Consider the following 27,994-nt stretch of genomic DNA (forward strand, 5'->3'; position numbering starts at 1 on the left):
CATTCATTCATTTATTATACCAGCCTATACCCGGAGATCTCAGGGCAGTTCACAGAAAAGATCGCAATATTTTAAATCAAAATAAGAACTATAACCCAATAACCCCCCCCCCCGCAAAACAGCCACATTTTAAAAGGGTATAGGATAGCCATCAGATCAACCAAAGGCCTGGTTAAAAAGGAATGTTTTTGCCTGGCGCCTAAAGGTGTATAATAAAGGCGCCAGGCGAACCTCCTTGGAGGAGAACATTCCACAGACAGGGAGCCACTGCAGAGAAGGCCCTGTTCCCGTGTTGCCACCCTCCGGACCTCTGAAGGAGGAGGCACACGAAGAAGAGCCTCAGAAGATGATCTGAGGGTCCACGTAGGTTCATATGGAAAGAGGCGATCCTTGAGGTATTGCGGTCCTGAACCGTTTAAGGCTTTGTAGGTCAAAACCAGCACTTTGAATTGGGCTCGGAAACTAATTGATAGCCAGTGCAGTTGAATCAGGATCGGTGTAATATGCTCAAACAATCTTGGTCCAGTGAGCAACCTGACCGCTGAATTCTGCACGAGCTGAAGTTTCCTTACCGTCTTCAGAGGCAGCCCCACGTATAATGCATTACAGTCCAGTGGTACCTCAGGTTACATATGCTTCAGGTTACAGACTCCACTAACCCAGAAATAGTGCTTCAGGTTAAGAACTTTGCTTCAGGATGAGAACAGAAATCAAGCTCCTGCAGTGCAGCAGCAGCAGGAGGCCCCATGAGCTACAGTGGTGCTTCAGGTTAAGAACAGTTTCAGGTTAAGTACGGCCCTCCGGAACGAATTAAGTACTTAACCTGAGGTACCACTGTAATCTAACCTTGAAGTTACCAGAGCATAGACAACAGTAGTTAGGCTATCCCTGTCCAGATAGGGGTGTAGCTGGGCCACCAGCCAAAGCTGATGGAAGGCACTCTGGGCCACAGACGCCACCTGTGCCTTGAGTGACAGCAAAGGATCCAGGAGTGCCCCCAAGCTGTGAATCTGCTCCCTCGTAGATGCATACAGAAATACTTACGCAAAATGCCTCTGTTGCTAATCCACTTGTCAAGAAGTTGCAGGGATTAGCAAACCTCTTGGAAATGACTGGGCAGCCAGAATGGAAAGAAAAGGATGTAGCACAGCCAGGATAGTCAACATGAGCAAGGGGAAGTTCTTCTGATCTTCTCCTGGCACCATGAAGAAGGTCTTAGGTTTGGTGCCGAGTAAAGGGATAGGAGGGCCAAGAGAGTTTGGTGGAATTGGCTCTCTGATGTTGGATGTGCAGCCCTCCTCCACACCAAGTTCTCTCCCACTACTTTGACCTCAACTGTTGCATGGAGAGGTTCCAATCTAGTGATGTCACAGAGTAAAAGGTGACCCACGTGGTAGAAAATAACATCCTGAGTTGGGAGGTGAAAGAGAGACTCAGCTACTTGACGTTGTTCTGAACCTGTAGCTATAGAATCATGGAGCCAGAAGGGTCTTTATGAGTTCCATATAATGTGTATACCCATTGAAGGCCAAGACAACAAGAACATCATGGATGATCGTCTAGATTCTGTTGGAAAACCTCCAAGGAAGACCACCTCATTGTGTTTCAGAGTCTACAGGGTGGGGTTATTGCTACCAGAGCATCGATTCCTCCCCTGGAATTGTCTTATATCTTGCTTCCTACCCCTAAATTCTAACTTTTCTTGTTGCCTTCATATTTGTACAAAGTGTGAGGGCTCTCCCTTCCAACCCCTTTCTCCTCTCACTTTGGTTTTTTTTTAAAAAATATTTTTTATTAAATTTTACATTTTTATCATAAGAACATCATATCAACTATCAACAAATTCAATTCCCAGATTCCCCCAACCCCCGCTGGCGACTTCCCTCAACTTTTCCTTCTAGTTTTTTTTCCATAGTAACTTCTCCTGCTTGCTTTATTATATCTTAATAATATATTCTTTAAATTAAGTATTGCTGTGTTTTTCTGATCACCTTTGTAATTTCTGTATTTGTTTTTGTTAATTTTAAGTGTTTACTCAAAACCTACTAGTGAGTCCAGTTCTTTACATTGATTCCATAAATACAACATAAATGGTTCCCAGTCCTTTTAAAAATCTCTATTCTCCTTTTCTCTAAGTCTTTCAGTTAACTTTGCCATTTCAGCATATTCCACCAGTTTTTCTTGCCAATGTTTAGTTGGTATTTCTCTCACTTTTCTTTGGATGCTTTCTTATTTCTCTTCCTGCAAAACTATTCACACTGTGAGTGGGATACAACACACCCCAACAATTCCTATCCCACTTCTCTCAACTTTCCTCTTCCTGATTTCTCATCATGCCTGAACCTCCCACTAGGGCTTTTTCTGATTTATCTCTGCATGCTAACAAGAGAGGTGTGGCCTCCAGACTGACTTGACTGATTGCTGCTGGGGCTTCCTGCAAAGACTTGCCTAATCAGGGCAGCATGGCTGTCTCCTCCTCACAGTAGGCTTGCTAGGGTTAACCACCATGTTGTATTAAATTGGAGTGAACAGATTTCATTTTATATATATATATATATATATATATATATATATATGCCTGTTGTCTTTGTCCACAGAGTTTTCTTGGCAGGGATACTGGAGTGGCTTGCCAGTTCCTGCTCCAGGTGAATCACGTTTGGTCAAAACTCTCCACTTTGACATGTCCATCTTGGGTGGCCCTGCACAGCATAGCTCATAGCTTCTCTGAGTTATTCAAGCCCCTTTGCCATGGCAAGGCAGTGATCCATGAAGGGATCTTCATGGCCACTGCATGAGAAGAGAAGACTCCCTGGAAAAGACCCTGATGTTGGGAAAGATGGAGGGCACAGGGTGAAGGGGACAACAGAGGACGAGATGGTTGGACTGTGTTCTCAAAGCTACCAGCATGAGTTTGACCAAACTGCGGGAGGCAGTGGAAGACAGGAGTGCCTGGTGTGCTCTGGTCCATGGGGTCACAAAGAGTTGGACACGACTAAACGACTAAACAACAACAACAGATTTCATTTTTACACACTTCCAGCACATATTTTGCATGGCTGAATTGGGACTTCTAAGCTCTGATGTTAATTGATCCTGCAGATCCAGGCTGAATGCAGAATATAAAAGTGTGGTCTTACATTGCCATCCATTGGGATAGCTCGGTCAGTAGAGCATGAGGTTCTTAATCTTAGGGTTGTGGGCTCAAGTCCCACATTGGGCAAAAAGATTCCTGCATTGCTGAGGGTTGGACTAGACGACCCTCGTGGTCCCTTCCAACTCTAGAATTCTATAATATTCCAAGAGTTTGGGATAGTCTTGGAAGAAACTGTTTCTGGCCAGCAGAGCTATGGGGAATGGCGAACTGTGCTTCAGTTGTGTCAAGTTGTGGGTGAACATATCAGACGACACAGCGATTCTTCAGCAGCTCTTGTTTATTCACAGGCCAGAACAGAACAGAACTGAAGGGTTCAGCCAACCTGCTTATATAGAGCTCAACTACAAAGCAACAGTAACAACTTTCTGTAACTATCCAATCACTGAACGTCACTTTCAATTCCTTATTTGCATATGTGGACCTGAGTGAAAACTATCTACGGTATCCCCCTGCTGGTCTAGGGTGAGAACCTCAGTACATAACAAGTTGCAGTGTAACAATTCTACCATAGGTACCTGTAAGCTGAAGTGGTTAAAAGGAAAGAAGAGAATTATTGGGCTTGGTTTGCTTAGACGAGACATGGGGGCAGAGGACTATGGGGTGATTTGTTTTCCCATCTCCCCTTTCACTGGTTAAAAGCCCCCACTATAATATGTAAAGGTAAAGGTTTAGAGGTTTAAAGATGCTCTCAAGGCTAATCTTAAAAACATGAACACTGACAACTGGGAAACACTGACCTGAGAGTGCTCCTATTGGAGAATAGCCTCTACCAAAGGCGTTATGGACTTTGAAGAAGCACGAACTCAAGATGAAAGGGAGGAACGAGCTAAGAGGAAGGCACGTTTGGCAAATCCTCACTGTGATCAACTCCCGCCCAGAAACCTATGTCCCCACTATGAACGGATTGGCCTCCACAGTCACTTATGGACATATTCATGGAAGACAATCTTACTCGGCTATGAGTGATCACCAAAGAGATGTAATCTAGAGGCTTCAAAAACCTTGGCATTTGTCTTGATGTTGATTTGTGTTGGTTTCAAATGCACTTTGCAAAAAGATGACAGCAGCAGCAGCGATAAATAGGCCAAGGTTTTTATTTATTTTTAAGAAGCAGAAGAGAATGGTTTGGAGAAACAGGTCTGCTAGACTTTATTCAAGTCTGCCAACGAGACGTTCGAGTCTCCTCCCCATGCGATCCTGGCTTCCATTCTGGAATTAGGCTTCAGGGGCGCATATCATGGCCTGGCGCAGGGAAGCAATGAGAAACACTCCAAAGATTCCCTTGTACTTGATCAGGAGGAGTAACTGTATCTGGTTTGGGGAGTTTTTCTAAATAGAATTTCTGCCAAACAGGAAACCAAAGATCTTTTATCAGTTAAACTCACTTGGATAGAAAGGTGCCTTGAGGATGCAGAGCACCCTTACTTGAGGGCTTAAAGTCTGATGAGGACTTTGTCTCCTCAATGTAGTCATGGCTTTACTTTTTGTTGTTATTGTTGTTCTTCTTCTTCTTTCTGGATGGTGTCTGTCTGGCCAGTAGAGCCTGTCTGTGCCTCTGTCACCTCCATGGTGTCATGGTCTTTATCTCCTCCCTCTGTGTTACGCACAGAAGATGTAGATCTGGTACTTCTCAGGTCAGTAGCATCCGACTGAGATTTTGTTAGCTTGATGCCACTGCCTTTATCTCCCTCTTTTGATGAGATGATAGTGCTGGGCCTCTTCTGGTCAGACTTCCAGGACAACCTTCTCCGCGGCGGGGCAAAAACAAGGTCTTTATTTGAACATGACAATGTCATCAGGGGGATGGGGCACTTGGTAGCGATGAAATCCTCATCGCAGTATTTCTTTCTCCATCTGGCATCTGCATTGACAAGCTCAGTCACATCACGGAAAGGGCTCGCGTCCATGGCGTCGCATTCATATTGCAAACCTGATGGGGAGAAGCAGAAAGATCATCCGTCGTGAAGTCTTCCATAAACATGGTGCTATGTCATTGCATCTCTGACTTCCGAAACACCCCCTTGATTTTTAAAGCTGATCCCCAGAGCAAGACACGCAACACCTTTATTGGAAACAGCAACAAGTATGGGAAGGATGAACAAGCCGCAGGGAACTGTTGTAAACAAAACCCGCCCTTTTCCCCTTATGTGGTATCCAAGAGCCCATATAGAGTCCTTACATAGGTTCCCTATTGGTAGGAGAAAATAATAGAAGCCATCCAGAGAATATTGAGAAGCAAAGCAGCTAGTAAGCCTGATCTTTATTGATCTGTTGCAACAGGGTGCTCCCCTCACCCGAGGGGGGGGGAGGAGGAACCCAGAAAAATGGCGTGCAAGGCCTAATATAGACTTTTGAAATTGCCACCCTGTAGATCAAGACCACCCCCAGAAACATCATACATACATCTCAGAAGGGGTGTAACCTAAGACCACCCCCCAGATACATCATACCTACATCACAGAAAAGGTGGTCTAAAACAGAAATTTGAATGTTGTTTTTCTCCTGTCGTTGTTTATCTCCTGTCTGGCAGGTTACTTGATTGGATACCCTGCTTGCTTGATTGGATTGCCTGGGTAGCCTGGCCAGTCTTTTGTAATGATAAATACTTAGTTCCTGGGCCAGGTCACAGGCTCACACCCTATTCATATCTTAAATGTGCCCTTAAGACAGGATTTGTGAGGAAAGAGACAATGGGGAGGTTTCCCACTTTGACCTTGCAGAGAAAATGTTTGCTCAGTTTGGGAATCAAAATGGTTCCAGGTTGGTCTTCCTGTGCTGATCTATGTACGTGCTTGGTTGGTACACTTATGAACATTTAACATATATCTAAGACTTCAAAATTCCTATCACAGAACCAAAGTAAAAATGCCAACTAAATCGATATTGTGGGCCAGATTCGATTGTCCTGTCCTAGGAGAAGGCAGAGCAAGGACTGCTGCTACTGCAATTGGGTTTTCCCTCATGCACCCTACCTCCCCCAAGCAGTGCCAGATGAAACCCTGTGGAGGCCCCCAGGCAGTCAAAATCTTGGGGGGGGGGGGCATGCTCTCGTTAGTCCTAGGGCAGACAAAAGGAGACTCCATGATGGGAAGGCAAATTCCCCCTCCACAGCAGTGCATGAGTCATTGTAGGTATGTACAATCATAGAATTATTGAGTTGGAAGGGACCCTGTGGATCATTTAGTCCAACCCCCCCAATTCAGTATCATTGGCTATAAAAGTTATAAATGGAAACCATACTATGTCAAAATGATATCGTTTAGCCAAAGCACTAGGCAACCCACCTTCTTCCTCAAAGCCTCTTTGCAGTCCCCACACAGTCTGAAGGAAGCTCAAAATGTCCACATTCCCATTCTCTACAAACGGAATAAAATGTATGTTTCTTGAGAAAGGTCTAGTTCGTTTCAGCTTATCATGTAAAAAGGACATTTTGAGATAACAGGTTTCTTTAAAATTTTGCCTACGATTGTTCAAATAATTAATTTTGGAGGGCACATTTATTTTTATTTTATTTTGATGTAGTGATCCATGGATAATTGTTGACATATTTGCCTTTGTCATGGTTTTGCAGAAGGGCGTGTTGTTGCATGTGTCTTAAATAAGCAAATATTTTCAAAAGTTGGGCATAGCGAGAGGGAAGGCTGGGGCTCAGGAGTGGCACCCCTCCAAGCCTAGAATTTGTTTCATGGTTTAAAAGTGAGAAGAGAACTTGGAGAGGAATAACAACTGAATATGAAGCATCAAACAAGAACTTCTGTTGACGTCAAAAGAAATGGAAAACCGGCCAAATTTTCCAGCTCCAGCCCCAATTTGGATGAAGAACTGATCAACAGACACATCCACAAGTTTTATTTGGCTACCTCTGAAGGTGACCCGGAAACTACAACTAATCCAGAATGCGGCAGCTAGACTGGTGACTGGGAGTGGCTGTCAAGACCATATAACACCAGTCTTGAAAAACCTACATTGGCTCCCAGTACGTTTCCGAGCACAATTCAAATTGTTGGTGCTGACTTTTAAAGCCCTAAATGGCCTCAGCCCAGTATACCTGAAGGAGCATCTCCACCCCCATCGTTCTAACCAGAAACTGAGGTCTAGCACCAAGGGCCTTCTGGTGGTTCCCTCACTGCGAGAAGTGAAGTTACAGGGAACCAGGCAGAGGGCCTTCTCAGTAGTGGCGCCCTCCCTGTGGAACACACTCCCACCAGATGTCAAAGCTAATAACAACTACCAGACTTTTAGAAGACATCTGAAGGCAGCCCTGCTTAGGGAAGCTTTTAATGTTTGATACATTACGGTATTTTAATATTTTGTTGAAAGCCGCCCAGAGTGGCAGGGGAAGCCCAGCCAGATGGGCGGGGTATAAATAATATATTATTATTATTATTATTATTATTATTATTATTATTATTATTATGCTAATACCATGTGCGATATCCTTTCTGCAACTTGTTCTCTTGGTGCGCACTGAGATACTCACTAACTTCAGTGCATCGCAGCGCCTGTTGTATCTCCTCGTTGTTCAAGTTGACTCCCAGGCCTATCAAGACTGTTTCCAAGTCATCAACGGCCACCATACCTTTATTTATTTTCCTGAAAATCCAAAGAATAGTCTGGAAATCTAAAAGATGCACATGGGAGAGAAAGGAGAACAATTACTGAGCCTGAAATTACCTTCAACCTTTAGGGACAAGAAGCCTTGACAATAACGGACTGGCATTAAAAGCTACAAGAATTGGCTGAAATGGCGCAGTTAACAAATACCCTGAGAGGCAATTAAAAAAAAAAATTCATGTTAAAGTGTAATAGATATAAAACATATGTTCAAAAATACAGTAAAGGTTTGCTATCTATGCTAGCATTTGATTGACGTTGGAGTGAGACTGAGTTGAGAAATAAGACTAAGAGCACATATTGATATAGGAATGTATCAGATAATATGTAAAGAAAGATACAATAATAAGAGTACATTCATTTGTAAAAAAGGAATATACAACGGGAAAGACAGGAAGTCTAGTGTGTTGGTATGTATATGATTGGGGGGGTTGTTTTTGTTTTTTTCTCTTTGTTCTTTCTTTTTTGTTTCCTTTTCTTTCTAGGTATATAAAATTTGTATATAAATTTGTATACATGTTGGAAATTACATTATAGTAAGTCCTGTAATGTAATATGACGTTTACTGATGTAATATAAGAATGTTAACAAATAAATAAAATGCAAATTCAAAAAAGAAAAAAGAAATTACTTTCAACCTTTAATTGCTAGGTAATGTTGGTGTTTAGGCTGCCTGGGCAGATCGATGGAGCCAATATGGCGCTCCTACCAATTTGCTGAGGTGCCCCCCACCTTGCTGCTATCCCACCTAAATTCAGTCCTATCCAAGTAAGCTGGTGTTGGGCGGACAAACCCACAGCTCAGCCTTCAACTTCAGCTTTGCCACTGAAATAAAACTGACCCCCCAAAAGGCCAGACACCCAGATTGGCACAGAGTATGTTTCTGTAAAGCAGCATCAGCAACTGCAACAATGGATAAATCTTTTTGTTAAGTTGTGGGTGAACATATCAGACGACACAGCGATTCTTCAAACAGCTCTTGTTTATTCACAGGCCAGAACTGAACTGAACTGAAGGGTTCAGCCAGCCTGCTTATATAGAGCTCCACTAGAATGCAACAGTAACCATTTTCTGTAACCATCCAATCACTGAATGTCACTTTCAATCCCTTATTTGCATATGCGGACATGAGTGAAAACTATCTACAGTATCCCCCTGCTGGCCCAGGGGGAGAACTTCAGTGCATAACACTTTTAGTTTGTGCAGAGAGGGTGGAGGAGAGAGAAACAGTTGACAGGAATGCAGACAGAGAGTGACATACAGAGCAACAATAGGAAAGCAGCCATCTTTCCCCTTGTTCCCTCAGTTTCCTTTATCATACCCTCTGTGTCTGTGAAAGGCGAGGTATTGTTCACAACTTCCAAGAATTCAGAGAAATCCAGAGTCCCAGATGCTGTAATGGAGAAAGAGACAGAAGCTGAGTTAAAGTATGTGTAGGCGCATCACATCGAAACCTAGTTTTGTGCAACTATTCAGGTGTTTCTGTTACAGAAATTAATACTGTGCAGTTTGAAGTAACTGGAAGCATACAAACTGGCTCCTTTGGAAGAAAACATTGTCCAGGCCCAGAAAAAATATTATTCAAACTTTGACTTGCAGAACTCTTCAAAAACAGAACAGAAGCATCACAGATACATCCAAATTATCCATATATTGTCCAGCACAGGCTCAACAACTTAGAAAATATGAAATAATCCAAGCAGACCTAGAAACTGTTTCTCCCCACAGCCTGCTTTCCATCCTTCATTGGCCTTAAGATGTTTACTCTCCCTTCAGGAGAGAGTTTCATTTACATCCACACTTCATGAAGTTTGGGAGACAAAAGAATTTTCAAAATGGAGATTTGCAGGTCAATTAGCAGCTGAGCTGTTTCTCTACCTGCCACCCTGCTATTTGTAAAGTCTTCCGGTTTAGGCTTATGATAATATAATAATAATTTATTATTTATACTCCGCCCAGCCACTTTGGCAGCTCCCAATAGATTAAAAACAGAATAAAACATCAAACATTAAAAACTTCCCAAAACAGGGCTGCTTTCAGATGTCTTCTAAAAGTCAGATAGCTGTTTATTTCCTTGACATCTGATGGGAGAGCATTCCATGGGGTGGGTACCACTACCAAGAAGGCCCTCTGCCTGGTTCCCTGTAACCTCACATATTGCAGGGAGGGAACCGCCAGAAGGCCCTCGGAGCTGGACCAGGCTGGATGATGGGGGTGGAGATGCTCCTTCAGGTATACAGGGCCAAGGCCGTTTAGGGCTTTAAAGATCAGCACCAACCCTTTGAATTGTGCTCAGAAACGTAGAGTGGTGCCTCGGGTTAAGTACTTAATTCGTTCTGGAGGTCCGTTCTTAACCTGAAGCACCACTTTAGCTAATGGGGCCTCCTGCTGCTGCCGTGCCGCTGGAGCACGATTTCTGTTCTCATCCTGAAGCAAAGTTCTTAACCCGAGATACTATTTCTGGGTTAGATGAGTCTGTAACCTGAAGCATATGTAACCTGAGGTACCACTGTACTGGGAGCCAATGTAGGTCTTTCAGGACCGGCATTATATGGTCTCGGTGGCCAAGGTATAAAGAAACTTGTTCTTGTGGAACACGAATTGTCCTTCAGTCTGTTCACCCCACCCTCAACTGTGCAGGAGCTGGATCTGACCCACTTAAATCAGTGCACGTAGCTGTTTTCATATAGCAGTCGGATTTCAACAGGGCTTCTGGGCATATCAGAGTTCCCCAAGATTGCATCCAACGAAGGTAAAACAACTGCCAGGGAAAACCACAGATCTGAGGATGAAGGTTGTCACATACCGGTCACCTTGACATGCCTAAGTGTCCGACGCATTTCAGCATTGGTCACTAGGATGCCCAAGGTGTGCAAAGTCAAGAGGAGATCGCTGGTGTGAATCATTCCAGACTTAAGTGTGCTGAAAACAGTGCAGGCCTTGGAGAGCCCTGAAGAGGATGCAGACTCTGGAAAGTAAGGATGAGAGTGCATTGGTTTCTGGAACTGATTGTGAAAAAGAACAAGAGGAAAAAAACTTTGGGGGAAGGGTCATTGTTCAGTGGTAGAGTAAAAAGGTTAAAGGTAAAGGTAAAGACAGCTTTCTAGGTCATGTGGCCAGCATGACTAAACCACTTCTGGCGCAACGGAACACCATGACAGAAACCAGAGCGCATGGAAACACCGTTTACCTTCCCGCCACAGCAGTACCTATTTATCTACTTGCACTGGTGTGCTTTTGAACTGCTAGGTTGGCAGGAGCTGGAACAGAGCAACAGGAGCTCACTCCATTGCAGGGATTCGAACCGCCGACCTTCTGATCAGCAAGCCCAAGAAGCTCATTGGTTTAGACCACAGCGTCATCCACGTCCTGGTTCAGTGGTAGAGTATTTGCATGCAGAAGGCCCCAGGTTCAGCATCTCAGCATCACCAAGCAGGGCTGGGAGACCCGCCTGAATCCCTGGAGACCTACTGCCAATCAAGGTAGCTAATAATGAGCTAGATGGATCAATGCCCCCCCCCCCAAATTAGAACACAAAACCTGTGCTGTATTCAAATGCATCAGTTTAGATCCAGTCCAGGTTGTGTTTAGGCCCCACCCAAATCAATGGGGCTTGAAATCACCAGTCTTAAAGGTAAAGGTAAAGGGACCCCTGACCATTAGGTCGTGACTGACTCTGGGGTTGCGGCGCTCATCTCACTTTACTGGCTGAGGGAGCTGGCGTACAGCTTCCGGGTCATGTGGCGAACCAGAGCAGCACACGGAAACGCCGTTTACCTTCCCAACGGAGTGGTACCTATTTATCTACTTGCACTTTGAAGTGCTTTCGAACTGCTAGGTTGGCAGGAGCAGGGACCAAGCAACAGGAGCTCACCCCGTCGCGGGGATTCGAACTGCCGACCTTCTGATCAGCAAGTCCTAGGCTCTGTGGTTTAACCCACAGTGCCACCCGCTAACATATTTATCACATAGTCTTTTGTGGGTTACACACATGAAATGCTCTCCTGAGTTTCAGTAATGTGTGTGTGTACATACACACAGATCCAGACCCAGAGCATTTGGGGGCAGAGGGGAATGGTAAACAGTGAGGTCAGAGGGGAAAGACTTACTACTGTGAATTACACAATTATCACTCTGTGTATTTTCTGCATTTCAAAATGGTGGCACTTAAATGGGTCTGGGAAATGGTTGAAGCTTGTGATGTCAGGAAGCTTACCACATCTCAGGATGTTTGAATTAAAAAGATAAAAGCACCGTACACTTTAATGTAGCTCTGATTTGCTTTCATATTGTCACTATCTCTCCAAGCACATTTGGGTAAAGATACAAAAGGTGGAGATTTATTGGGACTGTGTAGGCTTATTGTTATGTACTGAAGTTCTCACCCTGGGCCAGCAGGGGGATACTGTAGATAGTTATGCAAATAAGGGATCGAAAGTGACATTCAGTGATTGGATAGTTTTAGAAAATTGTTACAGTTACGTTGTACTGGAGCTCTGTATAAGCAGGCTGACTGAACCCTTCAGTTCAGTTCTGTTTTGGCCTGTGAATAAACAAGAGCTGTTGAAGAATCGCTGTGTCGTCTGATGTATTCACCCACAACTTAACAGTTATAAATCAAAATAAGAGTAAATGTTTCTTTGTTAGGAAATCTGTAGGTTTTTCAGCCACACAGATTTCGCTTGTTAGGGCAAGAACACATTAATTACCTGGAGAACAGCAATAACCAGGGGTAAGAAAGACATAACATATCACAAGGATATGAAGAAATACCACAGACAGAATAACTGCCACACACAGAAAGAACGAGGATATAGTTTGAGTTCCTCACTTGTAGTTTTATAATTCATTTAATGTGTCAACATGTTTAGAAGTTATTCATATTGCAGTTGTGGTATAAGGGATTGCTATTTTGACTGGAGTGTAATTGAAATTAATAAGATTTTGGAACGCAGAAATAAAGCAGATAATCAATTCTAGTACATGGGGGTGTTATCTTATCTAAATTATATAATTTGGTATTGGAACTATTGATATTAATAATTGTATCATAAATTGGTATCGTTATAATGAGGCTATTATTGGATTGCAATTGAAAACTAATAAAATTATCAAAAAGAAAGAAAAGAAAAAAGAAAACATGAATTACCTTCCCATCTAGGTCCTGCCTTACACATCGAATCCATTTCATTCTCCCCTTCATAAACAGTTATGTGGAAATTGTAGACAGCTTTAGCTTTCCTGCCAAAACACATGCAGAATTACTAAAATGGTTTTTGCTTAATTTTGACCCATTTGTTGATCCCTGAGGGATCAGAACCAAACGAATAACTACAATAACATCATTTCATTCTATCAGATGTCTGCGGGTGGGGGGGGGGAAGATAAGTCTATACCTAGTGCCAAAAAGATGTCAGTGAAGGCAGCAGGCGGACCTTGCTTGGGAAAGCATTCCACAGATTGGGAGCCACAACTAAAAAGGCCTTCTCCCTGGTCACCACCCTCCCTCAGAGGGCAGACCTGGAGAAGAACCTCAGTTGAAAAATCTAGAGTCCCAGAGTATCCTATAAGGAGAGGCATTTCCTAAGGTGTTGGCGTCTGGAGCGATAAAGAGCTTTATAGGTCAAAACCAGCACATTGAATTGGGCTTGGAAACATATCCAGTGTTGTAACATAACTGGTATTTATTTTATTTGTGTGGGTGCTTGTGTACCTGTGAACAACACATTGGTGATTCCTGCCACAGCTTTAGGATGCAACTGAATGTAAAACCACAATTTAATCCCATTTCCCCCCTTGGGAATCTCTGGGCTTCAGTTAAGTGTGGTTTGAGTCCGCTGAGGGACAACGGTGGGCATAGCTCAGTTGGTCAGAGCATGGTGTTGATAATGCCAAAGTTGCAGGTTCAATCCCCAGAAGGGACAGCTGCATTTTCCTGCATTCCTGTCGAAATGAAAGGTGAGACAAGCTGTGAAAGATGCAGAACCAAGATGGCAGAAAGGAAGAGCAGAGGAAGGCTGGTGGGCCCAACAGGCCTGCACTGTTAGAATTCCTGCTCCATGATTGCAGTCATGGGATTGTTGTCTATCACATGACGGTGTATGTTTTGACTCCACAGAGTGGCAAGTGATGGAGACAGGATGTTTGTGTTACTGTGGTCCGTGAAGTGGGACTATTGTCCTTTGTCCTTTCTCTTTGCTGTTTGATGCTAGAGAAAGAGGGAGCCATGTTGCAGTGCTCCGTGTGCGTTTACATGTAAATAAAGTAGATTAGCCAAAATGCTGAGTTGCTGAGGTCTGTTACGCAAACTGCGCAAACTCTACGGATCCCTAAGTGTGCCGGTGTCTGTTGGCATCAGTAGCTGTAATGTTCGGGCTGAAGAAAACTTTTGAAGCTCCCGAACGAACGACCAGGAGGGAGACAACATGCCAGTCGGGCATGTGTCTCTGCCAGGGTCCTACTCGAGTGTAGGACGAGCTCCTGACATGCACAAAGGAAGGTGGAGATAAAAGAACTGGGAGTCAAGTCAAGGCAGGATAGAAGAGTCTGGAATACTCACTTGCCCTTTTTAATAGTCATGGAATCCTCCGTGCAGATACTGTGGAAGGCAGAAATGGTGGTTACTTAGAAGCCACCTAAAGACACCCCCCAACCCCATTTACATGGTACCTGGAGCAACACGGCTGCCATCAATTCATGGTTGCTTCCTTTCAGTGCCAGATTTACGTATAAGCTAAACAAGCTGTAGCTTTGGGCCCCACTCTCTTGGGGGGCCCCAGAAAAATTAAAGGAAAAAACCCGCCTGCTAGCCTGCTCCCTGAAATATCACTGGTTTGCTCATATATATATATATATATATATATGCTTTCGTAGATTTTCACGGGTACAGGAATGCAGGTTTTGGTGTCCTCGGGTGTCTTCCCGTGTAAAAGTTGGGGTGTCTAGGCGACGTTTCGACGAGGTCTCACTCGTCATCTTCAGGCTGGTGCTTTCGGCTTCTTGTTACTGGAACAGAGCGGGATCTCAATGTTTGAGTTCCTATAAATACTGTAGAGGGGGTGTGGTGTCTAGCCTCCAATGTTCTGGGCAGAGAGGAAGTTCCCAGGCTAGTGTGCCTTTTCTTCACAAAGACTTTAGCAACTAATCCACACCTAATGACCCACCTAAGTGGTACTCAGGATATCACTCAAGAAATCACTCAAGGTATCTCTCAAGTAATTAAGGAACAAAAGAAGAAAAGGCACACTAGCCTGGGAACTTCCTCTCTGCCCAGAACATTGGAGGCTAGACACCACACCCCCTCTACAGTATTTATAGGAACTCAAACATTGAGATCCCGCTCTGTTCCAGTAACAAGAAGCCGAAAGCACCAGCCTGAAGATGACGAGTGAGACCTCGTCGAAACGTCGCCTAGACACCCCAACTTTTACACGGGAAGACACCCGAGGACACCAAAACCTGCATATATATATATATATATATATATATATATATATATATATATGGTGCCTGCATTCTGCATGGACTGGTTGCATGGCAACATGTGACAATGGCTTTAGATACCTAATAGGTCAGTGGTGCCCAAACGTGGCGCCCCAGCTGTTTGGGGACTACAATTCCCATCAACCTTGACCACTGGTTCCGTTAGCTAGGGATGATGGGAGTTGTAATCCCAAAACATCTGGAGGGCCAAGTTTGGCCATGCCTGTATTAGGTCCATAAATTACCATATAGCATCTATTCAACACAAAAAACAGCGACAATTTGTTGTTGACAAAGGAAAAGGACAGATTGACATATAAAGGGCCCCATTACCTTCAGTAGTGTAGGGCCTCATCAAACCTAAATTTGGCCCTTCTTCCTTCAAGCCTAGTGTCAGTGAAAGACTGCCATCTACAATGTGATAGAGGACTCAGCCATATAGCTGCAAATACAATGTTTTAAGTGCATTATACAAATGTGGCCCTAGATGGTGATGTCGAGCTTATGGCAAATACCATGTATTTTTCAAAACGTGTTTTTAAAAAAGCATTTTTCACGTGTTTTTTCTTTTTTAAAAAAATATGTTCCTAGATCCCTAAATAAAAAACAAGCTGACCTTAAAAATAAATCCAGGTATACATATAAACGGTAGTTGATTCCACCACCCACCTCCTTGCATGCCTCTAACATATCTTTGTAGGCTTGCCTAAACAATTTAGCTTTTAGCAAGTGCCAAAAAACAATACAGAGAAAGTGTCCAAATAAATTGATGGAGCAAGGGTGGAGAAGTTTGTCTTAACCAGCGCTTTCCCCCTAAAAATAAATAAAAAATGTTTAGGGAGTACTCTCATTTTGACTCAATAAGACCAGCATTTTATAGTTCAAATAGGGAAAAACAAATACAGTAAATGGGCAAAAGTACAAAGATTCACAAAATGTTTAGGGGTATGTGTACCCCTGTGTCCCCCCAGAAAAAAAAGCACTGGTCTTAACTATTCCAGGGATTCTTACTTGTCATAACAGCTGTCATTTTCTTTTCGCAAGATGGATGGCCTGGTCTTGCTTGGAAAAGGCTTGTTAATGGTTGTTTCCCCTGTTTTCTTCTTTTTCATCAAAACAAGCGGTCTCTTCTCCAACCTCCCATAGTTGGAGTTAATCTGTTGGTGAGGATGGCAGGGTTGTGGCTACAGCAAATGCTCAGAGCTACAGCCTAGCAATCTCAGATAGTTAAGGAGTGATGGGGTTGAGATTAAGGAGAAATCTCTTGGCTTTAAGATACCGTATTTTTCGCTTTATAAGACACACCAGACCACAATGCTTTGGAGGAGGAAAACAAGAAAAAAAATATTCTGAATCTCAGAAGCCAGAACAGCAAGAAGGATCGCTGGGCAGTGAAAGCAGCAATCTCTCTTGCTGTTCTGGCTTCTGGGATAGCTGCGCAGCCTGCATTTGCTCCATAAGACGCGCACACATTTCCCCTTACTTTTTAGGAGGGAAAAAGTGAGTCTTATAGAGCAAAAAATACGGTATCTCATCTGAAGTGTGACAACCAAAGCTTGGAAAGAAATTTTTGGAAGCTGGTGTTTCTTTGTGTGTTGTCTTATCAAAACAGCAGCCGAAGTTGTTACGCTTCTAGTTAGTTGGGGAAGATAAATATTCTAAGAGTAAGCTTATCAGTATTGCATCACCAACTGCATTTAGTGAAGTCAGAGAATTCAACAGAAGCAGGAGCAGAAATTATTTGTCCTGTGTCCAGAATGGAAATCGATTCAGCAAATATCAGCATTTGCTCTTGCTATTTCAGTCCTCAAACAATTTGTAATTTATTACAAATTCCCCTTTCCAGCTGCATTGATTTTCATGTGCACTGTAATGAATGGTGTGGAATGATGTAATATTAATAATAAATTGTGCGATTAATTGTGTAAATGTCTGCCACAGTGGACAGAGAGACAAAGACTGTATTCTTCATCAGAAGCCAAGGTCTGCGTGGGACAAACTCAGGTCGGAATGCAAACCAATACCTTCTGGCATCCCTAACTGCGAATTAGCATTGCCAAAAGTGAGGAATGGTCCTGCAGTGTGATCATACGTATATAGAAAGCAGCGGAACTTATGCTGTCTTCAGCTAAACCAGCGTAAATTACCCCTATTTTAACCTCCGTTCAGGAATGAAAGGTACTGCTGCTTGATGCAGCCTAGGTTTGGCAGAGGAAGCTGAAACAAGCCTTTAAAACAGACCTTGACTTAGCAGCACCCTTTCCACTGCCGTAGGTTCTGCCCTGTTTTGAGGTCACATGACTGAGCTGAACCAAGTCAGGATCCAGCGTAAGTCCAGCCCCCCATGCCCAGTCCTGCCCCTCCCTCAGAGTACCCATTTTTCAGGGCTTACACCAGCAAAAGGCTCACTAGTCTTAGCTGGCCGAGTCCCAGCTGAGCTGAAAAGAGGGAGTTACATCAGCATAATGTCTGTTGACCTGGAATCATCTTCTTCTTCTTCTTCTTCTTCTTCTTCTTCTTCTTCTTCTTCTTCTTCCTCCCCCACCCATTTGGCTGGGTTTCCCCAGCCACTCTGGGCAGCTCCCAGCAGAATAATTAAAACTCCATAATACATCAAACATAAAAAACAGGGCTGCCTTCAGATGTCTTCTGAAAGCCAGATAGTTGTTTATTTCCAATACATCTGAAGGGTTCCACAGAGAGGGTGCCACTACCGAGAAGGCCCTCTGTCTGGCATAGCCCAAGCTATGCTGGGAATAAGCTGACTGAGCCAGAGATTCAAACTCACTCATCCCAATGGATCTTGGTTTGAATTGCTCCTTAAGCTGAAAAAATATATAATGAAGTATGGCACCTATGACTGGCAAACTATATCATGCATGCAAATAAACTCTGCCACAAAAGAGGGTAAAAAAGAAAATGGCTCTTAGGACAGATGAGTTAACACTGCTCTTCCTGGAAGGAAGTATCAACAAGTTATTGTGGCTCTCTGATATCGCTGAAGCAGCTCTTCTCTCCAAAAATAACTTACCTGTCCTGCTTTCTGCATGTAAAAGAGGGAGGGTAATGGGAATTGAAGGCACGACAGGTTGGCAACGTTGTTATGAGTTTCTGGGTGCCAGACACTGAACCCCTGGATTCAGCAAATGTTAAAATATAAACCAGGCCAGTTTCCTGATGAGGTAATTGCCTGGGAGATGAGATCGCCTATGGATCTGCTGCCTTTGTGGTTCCTTCCACCTGAGGCAGTTGCCTCACCTCGCCTCACAGTTAGGCCAGCCCCGGATCCACCTTGTTATATGCAATGATTTTGGCTCCCACCTGGGTCGCTTTATCAGCAGTTGGGGGCTTTGCTCTCTGTACATGGCGTCTCTGAGGGGACGGCGTCCTCGGAAGCACCTGCAATTTTCGCATGAGCATCAGCTTGCACTGTTCAACCCAAGAGAAAAGACAATTCCAAGATGACAAACAATGTTGATCACTATCCCACTGCTGAAATATATGAAGAACTATTGTTAGTTGACAGCGGCTACGACTGTCAATCTTAGAGGTCCTTTATAGTAGCAATTTTCAGGTGACAACTGTGGGATGTCATCCATTGGAGCAGACAAAGATAACATTCCTTATCTCCCTAGAGTGGGCATAGGCAGGGGGACATCCAGTCAGTGTAACTTCCTGTTCCACTGGTCTGGAACATCCTCCCCCTGCATGTGATCTGGGTGATGGGTGTGGCTCTGGCTGACTCCATAAAAGAGCCGAGTCATGCAGCCATTTTCTCAGTCTTGATCTTGCTGTCTTGCTGTTCTTTTGCTGCTGGGCTGCTTTCATGAAGCCATTTTGTTATCTAGATGTAATTTTGCTGTTTGCTGGCTCTCAGCCAGCAGCACATGAGTTCAGTCTCCATATGAGATGAACTCCCAGTCTCTTTCTTTATGTAACTACTAAGTAAAGCCTGCCTTTCGGGAAACTGAAATGCGAGTACAGTGGTACCTCAGGTTACATACGCTTCAGGTTACAGACACTTCAGGTTACACACTCCTCTAACCCAGAAATAGTGCTTCAGGTTAAGAGCTTTGCTTCAGGATAAGAACAGAAATCGGGCTCCGGCGGCACGGCAGCAGCAGGAGGCCCCATTAGCTAAAGTGGTGCTTCAGGTGAAGAACAGTTTCAGGTTAAGAACGGACCTCCGGAAAGAATTAAGTACTTAACCTGAGGTACCACTGTAAACTTTTTGTTACTTTACTCAGAAGCGACTCTTGTGTCTTTATTCTTTTAAGAGGGATTAAAGGGGACACCAGGAAATAATCTTAACTTAGAGATTCAAACGAATCTGCAAACTAGTTTCCAGCTATATTGAGGGGAATCTGCTCTGCTACATCACTTACTAGTGTGAGTGAAGGAAGGACAATACTCATTCAATATATCATTTCCTACTATCCTTAACATTTCCACAACAACTGTGCACACAGTGAACACATGGGAGGTGTAAAAGGGGGCCAGGACCATGTGGAAAGTCCAATATGCATATTACTAGATGGTGTGACTAGTTCTTATATGTGAATAATTGATTATCAATGTGTGTTCAAATTCTGCCAGTGGCATTTCAACTGCATATTGTTTGCCACTTTATTGGCCGCACTGAGCTGTGCGATTTGATTTCCTGAACTGTGAACATGCCACAATGCCATGCATCACTACGGAACACCAACCCGCCCACCCATTGCACTGGATTGGCTGCGTGGACCCACATGATCTCACTGGTCTGGCAGAAGTCAATATTTATCTTACCTGAGTTCCTTTATCAACAGTTTCAGGTTTTACTTTGGGAGAAGGGGGTCTCTGAAGTGGGACCTTTACAGGCACTGGCAAATTCTGTACGGATCGCCTATGGAAAATAGCAGCACATCAGAGAATGTTCTCTCCTTCCTTCTATCCATCTGTCTTCAAATAGGACACTTTGGAACTTAATTCTGATAAATACTTGGTGTATCTATATCATTGCAAAAAGAAGATGGCCTTCTTTAGGAGGGTATTTACAGCTTCATATCCTTCAACATTTTCCCAGTAGTGATGTATGGAAGTGAGAGCTGGACCATAAAGAAGGCTGATCGCCGAAGAATTGATGCTTTTGAATTATGGTGCTGGAGGAGACTCTTGAGAGTCCCATGGACTGCAAGAAGATTAAACCTCTCCATTCTGAAGGAAATCAGCCCTGAGTGCTCACTGGAAGGACAGATCCTGAAGCTGAGGCTCCAATACTTTGTCCACCTCATGAGAAGAGAAGACTCCCTGGAAAAGACCCTGATGTTGGGAAAGATGGAGGGCACAAGGAGAAGGGGGCGACAGAGGACGAGATGGTTGGATAGTGTTTTCGAGGTTACCAGCATGAGTTTGACCAAACTGCGGGAGGCAGTGGAGGACAGAGGTGCCTGGCGTTCTCTGGTCCATGGGGTCACGAAGAGTCGGACACGACTAAACGACTAAACAACAACAAAATCCTTCAACATTTCTCTGATGAAAATAGGGACATCCTATTTCATAGAGATGCAGGTGGCATTGTGGGTTAAACCACAGAGCCTAGGACTTGCTGATCAGAAGGTTGGCGGTTCGAATCCCCGTGACGGGGTGAGCTCCCGTTGCTCGGTCCCTGCTCCTGCCAACCTAGCAGTTCAAAAGCACGTCAAAGTGCAAGTAGATAAATAGGTACCGCTCCGGCGGGAAGGTAAACGGCGTTTCCGTGTGCTGCTCTGGTTTGCCAGAAGCAGCTTAGTTATGCTGGCCACATGGGGAAACTCAGCCAGATGGGCGTGGTATAAATAATAAATTATGACCCGGAAGCTGTACGCTGGCTCCCTCGGCTATTAAAGCAAGATGAGCACAGCAGCCCCAGAGTCGCTCACGACTAGACCTAATGGTCAGGGGTCCCTTTACCTTTACCTATTCCATAATAATGATTGCCCCAGTCACTCCAGGCGGCTTCCAACAGATATAAAATCATAATAAAACATTAAACATTTGAAAACTTCCCTATACAGGGCTGCCTTCAGATGTCTTCTAAAGGTTGTATAGTTACTTATCTCCTTGGTTCAGTGAGTTGCCTCACTCCATGCCCGCCAACATTTCTCTGACGAAAAGAGGGACATCCTACCATATCCTACAACATTCCACTGATGGAAGCAGGGACATCCTAAGGAAAAGTGGGACATCCTGGGATCAAATCAGAAACCAAGATGGCGTCTGTAAATCCAGGACTGCCCCTGGAAAATAGGGACACTGGGAGGCTCTGTTCCTGAGTTCAGACATGAACTGTAGGCCATCTTCGGTCCCAGCTCTATACTTCTTCTTACATGGAATAAGTGGATCTAGCAGAGACGTAGGAGAGGGAATCCTTCAGCTTCTTTTTGGCCTGTGGTTTTAAATCCACTATGGTGGTAATAGAAGGCGGCTTTAATTTTTTGTCTTGAGGCTGTAGTGTCAGTTTCTCCATCAGACTCTCTGAAGCTTCCTCGACCTCCTCCTTCAGGTCGGGGAGTTTGCCATCTTTAGCTTGGTGTTGTGGAATTCTGTAGCAAGGGAGGAGGAAAGAATTAGTCCAGTCACAGGCATGAATGAAAACTATTCCTCTCAATAGGAAGAATGGCAGATTAAGTTGACGGACTACACCGAAATGGCAAAAATGAGCGGAAAGACCAGAAATCAGGAAAATCAAAGCTTTAATAAGGAACGGGGGGAATTTATACTTTACCTTAGAGATCACTGTAAACAGTTAAAATTGTTAGCGGGAGTTTAATAACACTTGTAATGTAACGAGAACTATGAATATAATGGAGTTATAAAAATTTGGATTATTATAAAAGACGCAGCAGAAATGGGACCCACAAAGGGGGAGGTGGGAAATCCAGAGATTCGTGGGAATCTTGTACTTTTAAATGTGTTGTGGTATGATTGTAAATTCCAATATGTAAAACCAAATGTTGTTATTTTTTTGCAAAGCAAAAAAGAAAGAAAAAGAAAACTGAAGTGTTGGTGGCTTCCCACGAGGCAAGACACACTGATAGCAGCAACAACCTTCCTTGAACTACATAACTGGGAAACTGGGGCAAAGCAACTGCTTATATACATTTCTGAAAGCCTGGGCCACTCCCACTCCCAACGTGATTGGCTGTCTAAACTTCCAAGCTGCGAATCACGACTCAGGGTTCAAGGGCCAGTGGCAGAGGCTCAAATCCTGAAATTTTCAGTGATTGGACACCATGTATCGAATCAGAACACAGGTGCTCAGAATCGTTCATCCAGACTCAAGCTCAGACAAACACAGACCACTGAATACATGACAAAAAATATTCCTCTCAAACTGTCTTTTTATAGCGAGGGCAATGCTTTAGCCTGAGCAGAGGGTCATCTTAGATGTTAGCGAATTCAGGCTGCAATTGAGGAAATTCTGAAAGGAGGAAAACACCCTTCTTTTCCCACCCCATACCTTGCAATCCTCTGGTAGGGAAGCCAACTTCTGCCTTAGTCAACCTACTTAAGGAGAAAGGCAGGGGAGGAATGACGCTGTTGATTCACCTGGATCTCTCAACAGCATTTGGTATCAGTAACTGTGGACAATATTCTTGGGTGGTTCTGCTATTTTTTGGAGTGTCTGCCTAAGTAGTTAAGAATGGGTGGCCTTGAGAGCCTCTTTTACAGGATTATAACTAGCTTCCTGTTAGAATTAGATGCTGCCTGAGCAACGAGGCCTACTTAGCTTTCCCTGTGTTTTATTTGGCTCACTCTTTCGTCCCAATTTCTGACTTAATACTGCAGCTCTGACCCACTGGCTTCCTTCCCAGGTCCTCGCTCATCTCGGACAGCAGCTTACAGTTCAGCCCAGAAAAGAGGAATTTTAGCTCAACCCCTGGCATTTGAGCTGGGTGGCGGCTGCTCAGGGATCTGTTCTGTCCAAAGCTGTCAACGTTTTCCCTTTTTTAAGGGAAATTCCCTTATTCCAAATAGGATTCCTCGCGAGAAAAGGGAAAAGTTGACAGCTATGGTTCTGTCCCTCATCCTATTTAACACCCATACAAAGCTACTGGCTGAGCTCATGCAGGGTCTCTGGAGTTCTCAAAACCTCTTTTTCTGATAGTACTAAGGGCCGTCTTTACTTGGGGGTGTGGGGCACACCTTACTTGGCGGTGTGCGGCATTTGTCAGACTCAGTGGTGGCACTTGTCATTCTCAATGGCGCCATTCACACAAAATTAACTAAATTTGGGGGTGCTGGGGACATCTTTGCACCCTGGTGGCGCATATGCTAAAGACGGCCCTGACAGTACTCACCAGAACAGAGTACCATCACCTCTTCTTGTTTGCTGCTCACAGCTGCCGTTTCACACTGTGTGATGGCCTGGGAATCTGATTCAGAGGTTGAACCGGAGGAATCCCAGCCTGCACAGGAGTCCCTGCCTCCAGGGCTGGCTGAGCCGGGGCAGGGCCTTGAATCTGAAGCGCCTGCACCTCTGCTGGATCCTCAGGAGCAGACACCAGATGAATCCACTCTGGCTCCGGAGGTAATTGAGGACCCATTGGCTACAGGTGCGCCTCTCCCAGCCCTGTCAGGGGAAGGTGAGGTTGCCTCTGGGTCCAGTAACCCTTCAGCCTCTCCTGAGCTGCAGAGGCTCAGGGCAGAGAGACGGAGGGAACTGGGTTCTCTCAGGAGGAGTGCTTGCCTTAAGGCCAGGAGAGGCAGGTCACCTGTGGGCTGGGACCGCCCCGGGCCTCAGAGAAGATAAAGGCCAGTCAGCCCGGTCCCAGGTTGTGAGAGCAACGTCGTTGGAAACCTGTTTCTGCCAGTACCCAGACCTGTTCTTCCGGAGTTCCCGACCACGCCCGGCTTCTTGCTTTGGACCCCACTCTGCCCTTGGTGGATAGACTCCAGATCCTCGACCCAGGACCGGACTCTGACCACGCCTCACCATAACCTCCCCCCGGGACCAGCACACGCTGGCACCCACAACACTTTCCTCCCACCCCAAGATATGAATACCAGCCCTTCGTGTTACTTTTACCAAAAAAGAGAGCAATGCTTAAAGTTAACAAGATAATAAAAGTATTATACAAAAAAAATTATTTGTCACAAAAACAAAAACCTTGCATTAAAGAAAGAAGCATAAAATAAAACATTTCTAACAACTATATACACAGTCAGTATTGAATCCATATTATGGGATTACTTGAATCCCCCAACTTCCTTCCCCTTCCATGCCGGTTCCTTTGTATTATTTTCATTCATGCATGTCTTTATCTCTGATTACCTCCATTTTTAAACCTTGTCTATAACATTTCAAGTGTTGTTTTTTTAATCATGCTAATGTATCAACTTGTGTATATTGCTTTTGTAAATATGCAATAAGCATTTCCCATTTTTTTATATTTGTTGTCATCTTGATTTCTAAGTTTCCCAGTTAATTTAGCCATTTCAGCATACTCCATTAACTTAATTTGCCAATCTTCCTTAGTGGGGACTTCTTTCCAATGTTGGGCTAGCAATATCTGGGTGGCGTTGTTGCATACATAAACAAATTCTTATATTCTTTAGGTAGATCCATTCCTGTTATACCTAAAAAAAGGCTTCTGGGTTTTTTTTTTAACAAATGTTATTCTTAACTCCCTTCCCCCCCAATTCATTATATATCATTTGCCAGAATTTTTTAATAATCTTACGTTGCCACCACATATGATGAAACATACCTTGTACTTCTTTACATTTCCAACACTTATTTTCTCTTGTTTTGTACATTTTTGCCAACTTAACCGGTGTTAAATACCACCTACACATCACTTTCATATAATTCTCTTTATAAGTTAATAAATTAATGTAAATCCATCTGTGATGTTCCTCACACAAAGGATGGTGCTGGATGCTGAAGTTGGCAGTGCTAGGGACAACTTAAGGAATCAAATGTGAAGCACAAGTTTTCTGCCACAATGCCAGAACGTTACTTACTCATCCAATTGAGGTTGAGAGGCAGGGGAGATTTGTAGTCCATCCTGTTGAGAGGCAGGGGAGATTTGTAGTCCATCCTGCAGTTCTGCCAAATAAAAATCTGGTATCCTGGAAAGAGGATACAGGGAGGGCTCTTTACCAGGGAGGTGCAGCAGTGACGTTTTCGCACGTCCCTCAACCCTGCCCTTTAGATCTTGAGGATTATCATCGTTGGCCTGCTCATGTGGGCCTTGTGGCTTGTTCTCCTGGTCCTGCTCCTCAGCTAGTTCTTGGGTTTTATTGTCCTCGACATTTGGCTCCGTCAGTTCACTGCTCTCTTCAGCCTGCTCGATTAGGTTTTCTGGCTTGTACTCGTCAAGCTGCTCAGATAGATCTTGGATTTTAATTTCTTCAAGATCTGGCGCCGCAAGTTCACTGCTCTCTTCGGTCTGGTCAAATAAGTTTTGTGGCGTGTTCTCCTGATCCTGCTCAGATACCTCTTCGAAATTTGGCTCCTGAAGTTCGCTGATCTCTTTGACCTGCTCATTTAGTTCTTGGAGTTTGATCTCCTCCTCAGCTTGCTCGTTTTTGTCTTGTTGGTTACTGTCAGGGAAGGAAAAATAAGCCCAGTGACAAACATGAATGAAAACACAATACTATGATATGGTTGGATAACGCCATTAGTGGTGAGGATACCACGAATGAGCAAAAACCCTCCAGCAACAACAACAACAAGGGAATAGGCAATATAGGCGACCTTTGGTTTCACAAGCTTCATTCAGACAGTCCACAGCTTGTCTGTCAAAATACAATTAGAAATCATACAGCACATTACTTGACAGACCACATTTTTAAGTGGTCTGCCAAGACCCTCAGGGAGATGGGGAGATTTGGGAACCACTGATCTAAATCAGCACACAGAGTAAGGGACCTGTAATTTATTCCCAAAATTAACCTCATGTTTCACAGGTCATAAGAAGTGGTTCTTTCCTTATCCTTGTCATACTCAGGATAAAAAAATATCATAAATAATAAGTGACAAGTAGAAGGAAGTACGTAAGGACTCTTGGGATTTGTCATAAATAATCCCCCTCTATTCTTGGAATTGTTCCTTTTTGTCTTTGTTTCTCTTCCTATTTTTTTCAGAATTACTGCATATACTCATAGTTGCTCATAATATCATTCCCCGCTAACTCAGTGCTTGTCTAGACCACTCAGCCTCTTGGGCCTCCTGATTAAAAGGTTTGAATCCCTGCGACGGGAGTGAGCTCCCATTGCTCAGTCCCAGCTCCTGCCAACCTAGCAGTTCGAAAGCATGCCAGTGTGAGTAGATAAATAGGTACCGTTGCAGCGGGAAGGTAAACGGCATTTCTGTGCGCCCTGGTTTCTGTCACAGTGTCCCGTTGCACCAGAAGCGGTTTAGTCCTTCTGGCCACATGACCCGGAAAGCTGTCTGTGGACAAACGGTGGCTCCCAAGGTCTGAAGCAAAATGAGCACCCCAACCCCATAGTCGCCCTTGACTGGACTCAATCGTCCAGGGGTCCTTTACCTTTTTTTACTTCAATCTGATGGTGCTCAGACAGAGCTGAATTGTTCTTTCTCTTCTCCCTCACATAACACAGGAAAAAGCAGCCCCATTGGTCTAGGAGCCACCTTCCTTATCCTACTTTCTTGAAGGGCAGTGCAATCCCAAAATGTTCAGACTGACTTCCTGAGAATAAAGTATTATCAAAAAGCAAGTTGATCACCCTAATTAGGGGTATATCAATAGCTGGGTAAACTTAAAGGTTAAGGGACCCCTGACCATTAGGTCCAGTCGCTGATGACTCTGGGGTTGTGGCGCTCATCTCGCTTTTCTGGCTGAGGGAGCCAGCATACAGCTTCCAGGTCATGTGGCCAGCAGGACTAAGCTGCTTCTGGCGAACCAGAGCAGCGCACAGAAACACTGTTTACCTTACCGCCGGAAGTTTATCTACTTGCACTTTGATGTGCTTTCAAACTGCTAGGTGGGCAGGAGCTGGGACCAAGCAACAGGCACTCACCCCGTCATGGGGATTTGAACCACTGACCTTGCGATCGGCAAGCCCAAGGCTCTGTGGTTTAGACCACAGTGCCACCTGCATCCCACAGGGTAACCTTTAAGAGCCCCTATTACCTGCCAACTCTGTTGATGATGTCATCCATTTTCCAGGAACCACAGTAGGGAGGTGTACTCCTTCCACATTAGCAGGGATGGCAGCCCAAACTGGTAAGTCAAAGGTCAACAGAAAAGATGATGGCCGCACAACAAGGTCCTCTTCACTGGAGGTGGAAAAGAAATCATTGAGCATGTCTTCAATGGCCCTTCATCCAGAGCGAGTGGAGGGGGAAAGAATAAAAGGAACAGGAGGAGCACCAAGGGAAGACTGCCTCCTTTTCCAGTCCCTCGGAACCACAACTCACTTGGTCAGAAGCCGTAGGGATCAGCAATCTTGTTGGGTGGCGTTTGAGGGCCTAGGATGAGATGAACCATCAACGGGGAGGTACAGCTAGGACCAGAAATATGGGGATGGAGTGGAGACCAGGGCTTCCATTTCCCCCAAGGCAGCTCAGGTGTTACGGCTGGTGGAAGCAGGGCCACGAGAGTTGACATCAATGGTTCTTCACCAGTGCCATGTTTTCCACCACCGCCACTTGGGTGGCAACTGTTGTTTGAGAAGTTCCGGCCCAATGATGTCATAGAGCAGCGAGTGATTCAAACAGAGCTCATGTTGTAGAAAATCACTATCCAAAATAAA

General features: G+C 44.3%; 2 protein-coding genes across 6 annotated transcripts in view; both read right to left on the reverse strand.

Annotated features, from left to right (window-relative positions):
- The window catches only part of LOC310829902 (uncharacterized protein), a 122,868-nt gene extending 121,538 nt beyond the window's left edge, over positions 1-1,330 (reverse strand). For 2 of the 4 annotated variants that reach the window (XM_083708916.1, XM_083708915.1), the window contains exon 1: positions 1,045-1,330. The gene's annotated coding sequence lies outside the window, so the exon portion shown is untranslated. The remainder of the gene's footprint in view (positions 1-1,044) is intronic. The other 2 variants (XM_083708919.1, XM_083708918.1) reach the window with 1 other exon arrangement.
- Positions 1,331-4,234: 2,904 nt separating this feature from the next.
- On the reverse strand, positions 4,235-27,917 carry LOC310830005 (uncharacterized protein). 2 transcript variants are annotated; one of them, XM_083709366.1, is made up of 14 exons: positions 27,660-27,917; positions 27,373-27,518; positions 25,238-25,819; positions 21,598-21,813; positions 20,039-20,135; positions 18,572-18,679; positions 16,262-16,407; positions 14,328-14,366; positions 12,918-13,009; positions 10,575-10,736; positions 9,090-9,161; positions 7,635-7,775; positions 6,439-6,510; positions 4,235-5,084 (listed from the first exon to the last, which is right to left on the reverse strand). In XM_083709366.1, exons 2-14 carry the CDS (start codon positions 27,399-27,401, stop codon positions 4,645-4,647), a joined length of 2,196 nt encoding a protein of 731 aa, XP_083565492.1. In that variant the 5' UTR covers positions 27,402-27,518; positions 27,660-27,917; the 3' UTR covers positions 4,235-4,644. The 2 variants fall into 2 exon arrangements, with proteins under 2 accessions (XP_083565492.1, XP_083565491.1); XM_083709365.1 differs by having other exon boundaries at positions 27,373-27,917.
- Between the last annotated feature and the right edge of the window lie 77 nt (positions 27,918-27,994).

This window comes from Podarcis gaigeae (genome assembly GCF_964106915.1).
Source record: "Podarcis gaigeae genome assembly, chromosome: 13".
NCBI classification, from domain to species: domain Eukaryota; kingdom Metazoa; phylum Chordata; class Lepidosauria; order Squamata; family Lacertidae; genus Podarcis; species Podarcis gaigeae.

Coding starts and splice junctions, on each gene's coding strand:
- LOC310830005 (XM_083709366.1), bottom strand. CDS start 27,401: ATGGATGACATCATCAACAGAGTTGGCAG. Junction 25,820..27,372: donor ATCATCAACAGAGTTGGCAG/GTAATAGGGGCT, acceptor CTTCCCTGACAG/TAACCAACAAGACAAAAACG. Junction 5,085..6,438: donor AAGAGGCTTTGAGGAAGAAG/GTGGGTTGCCTA, acceptor TCTCCCCATCAG/GTTTGCAATATGAATGCGAC.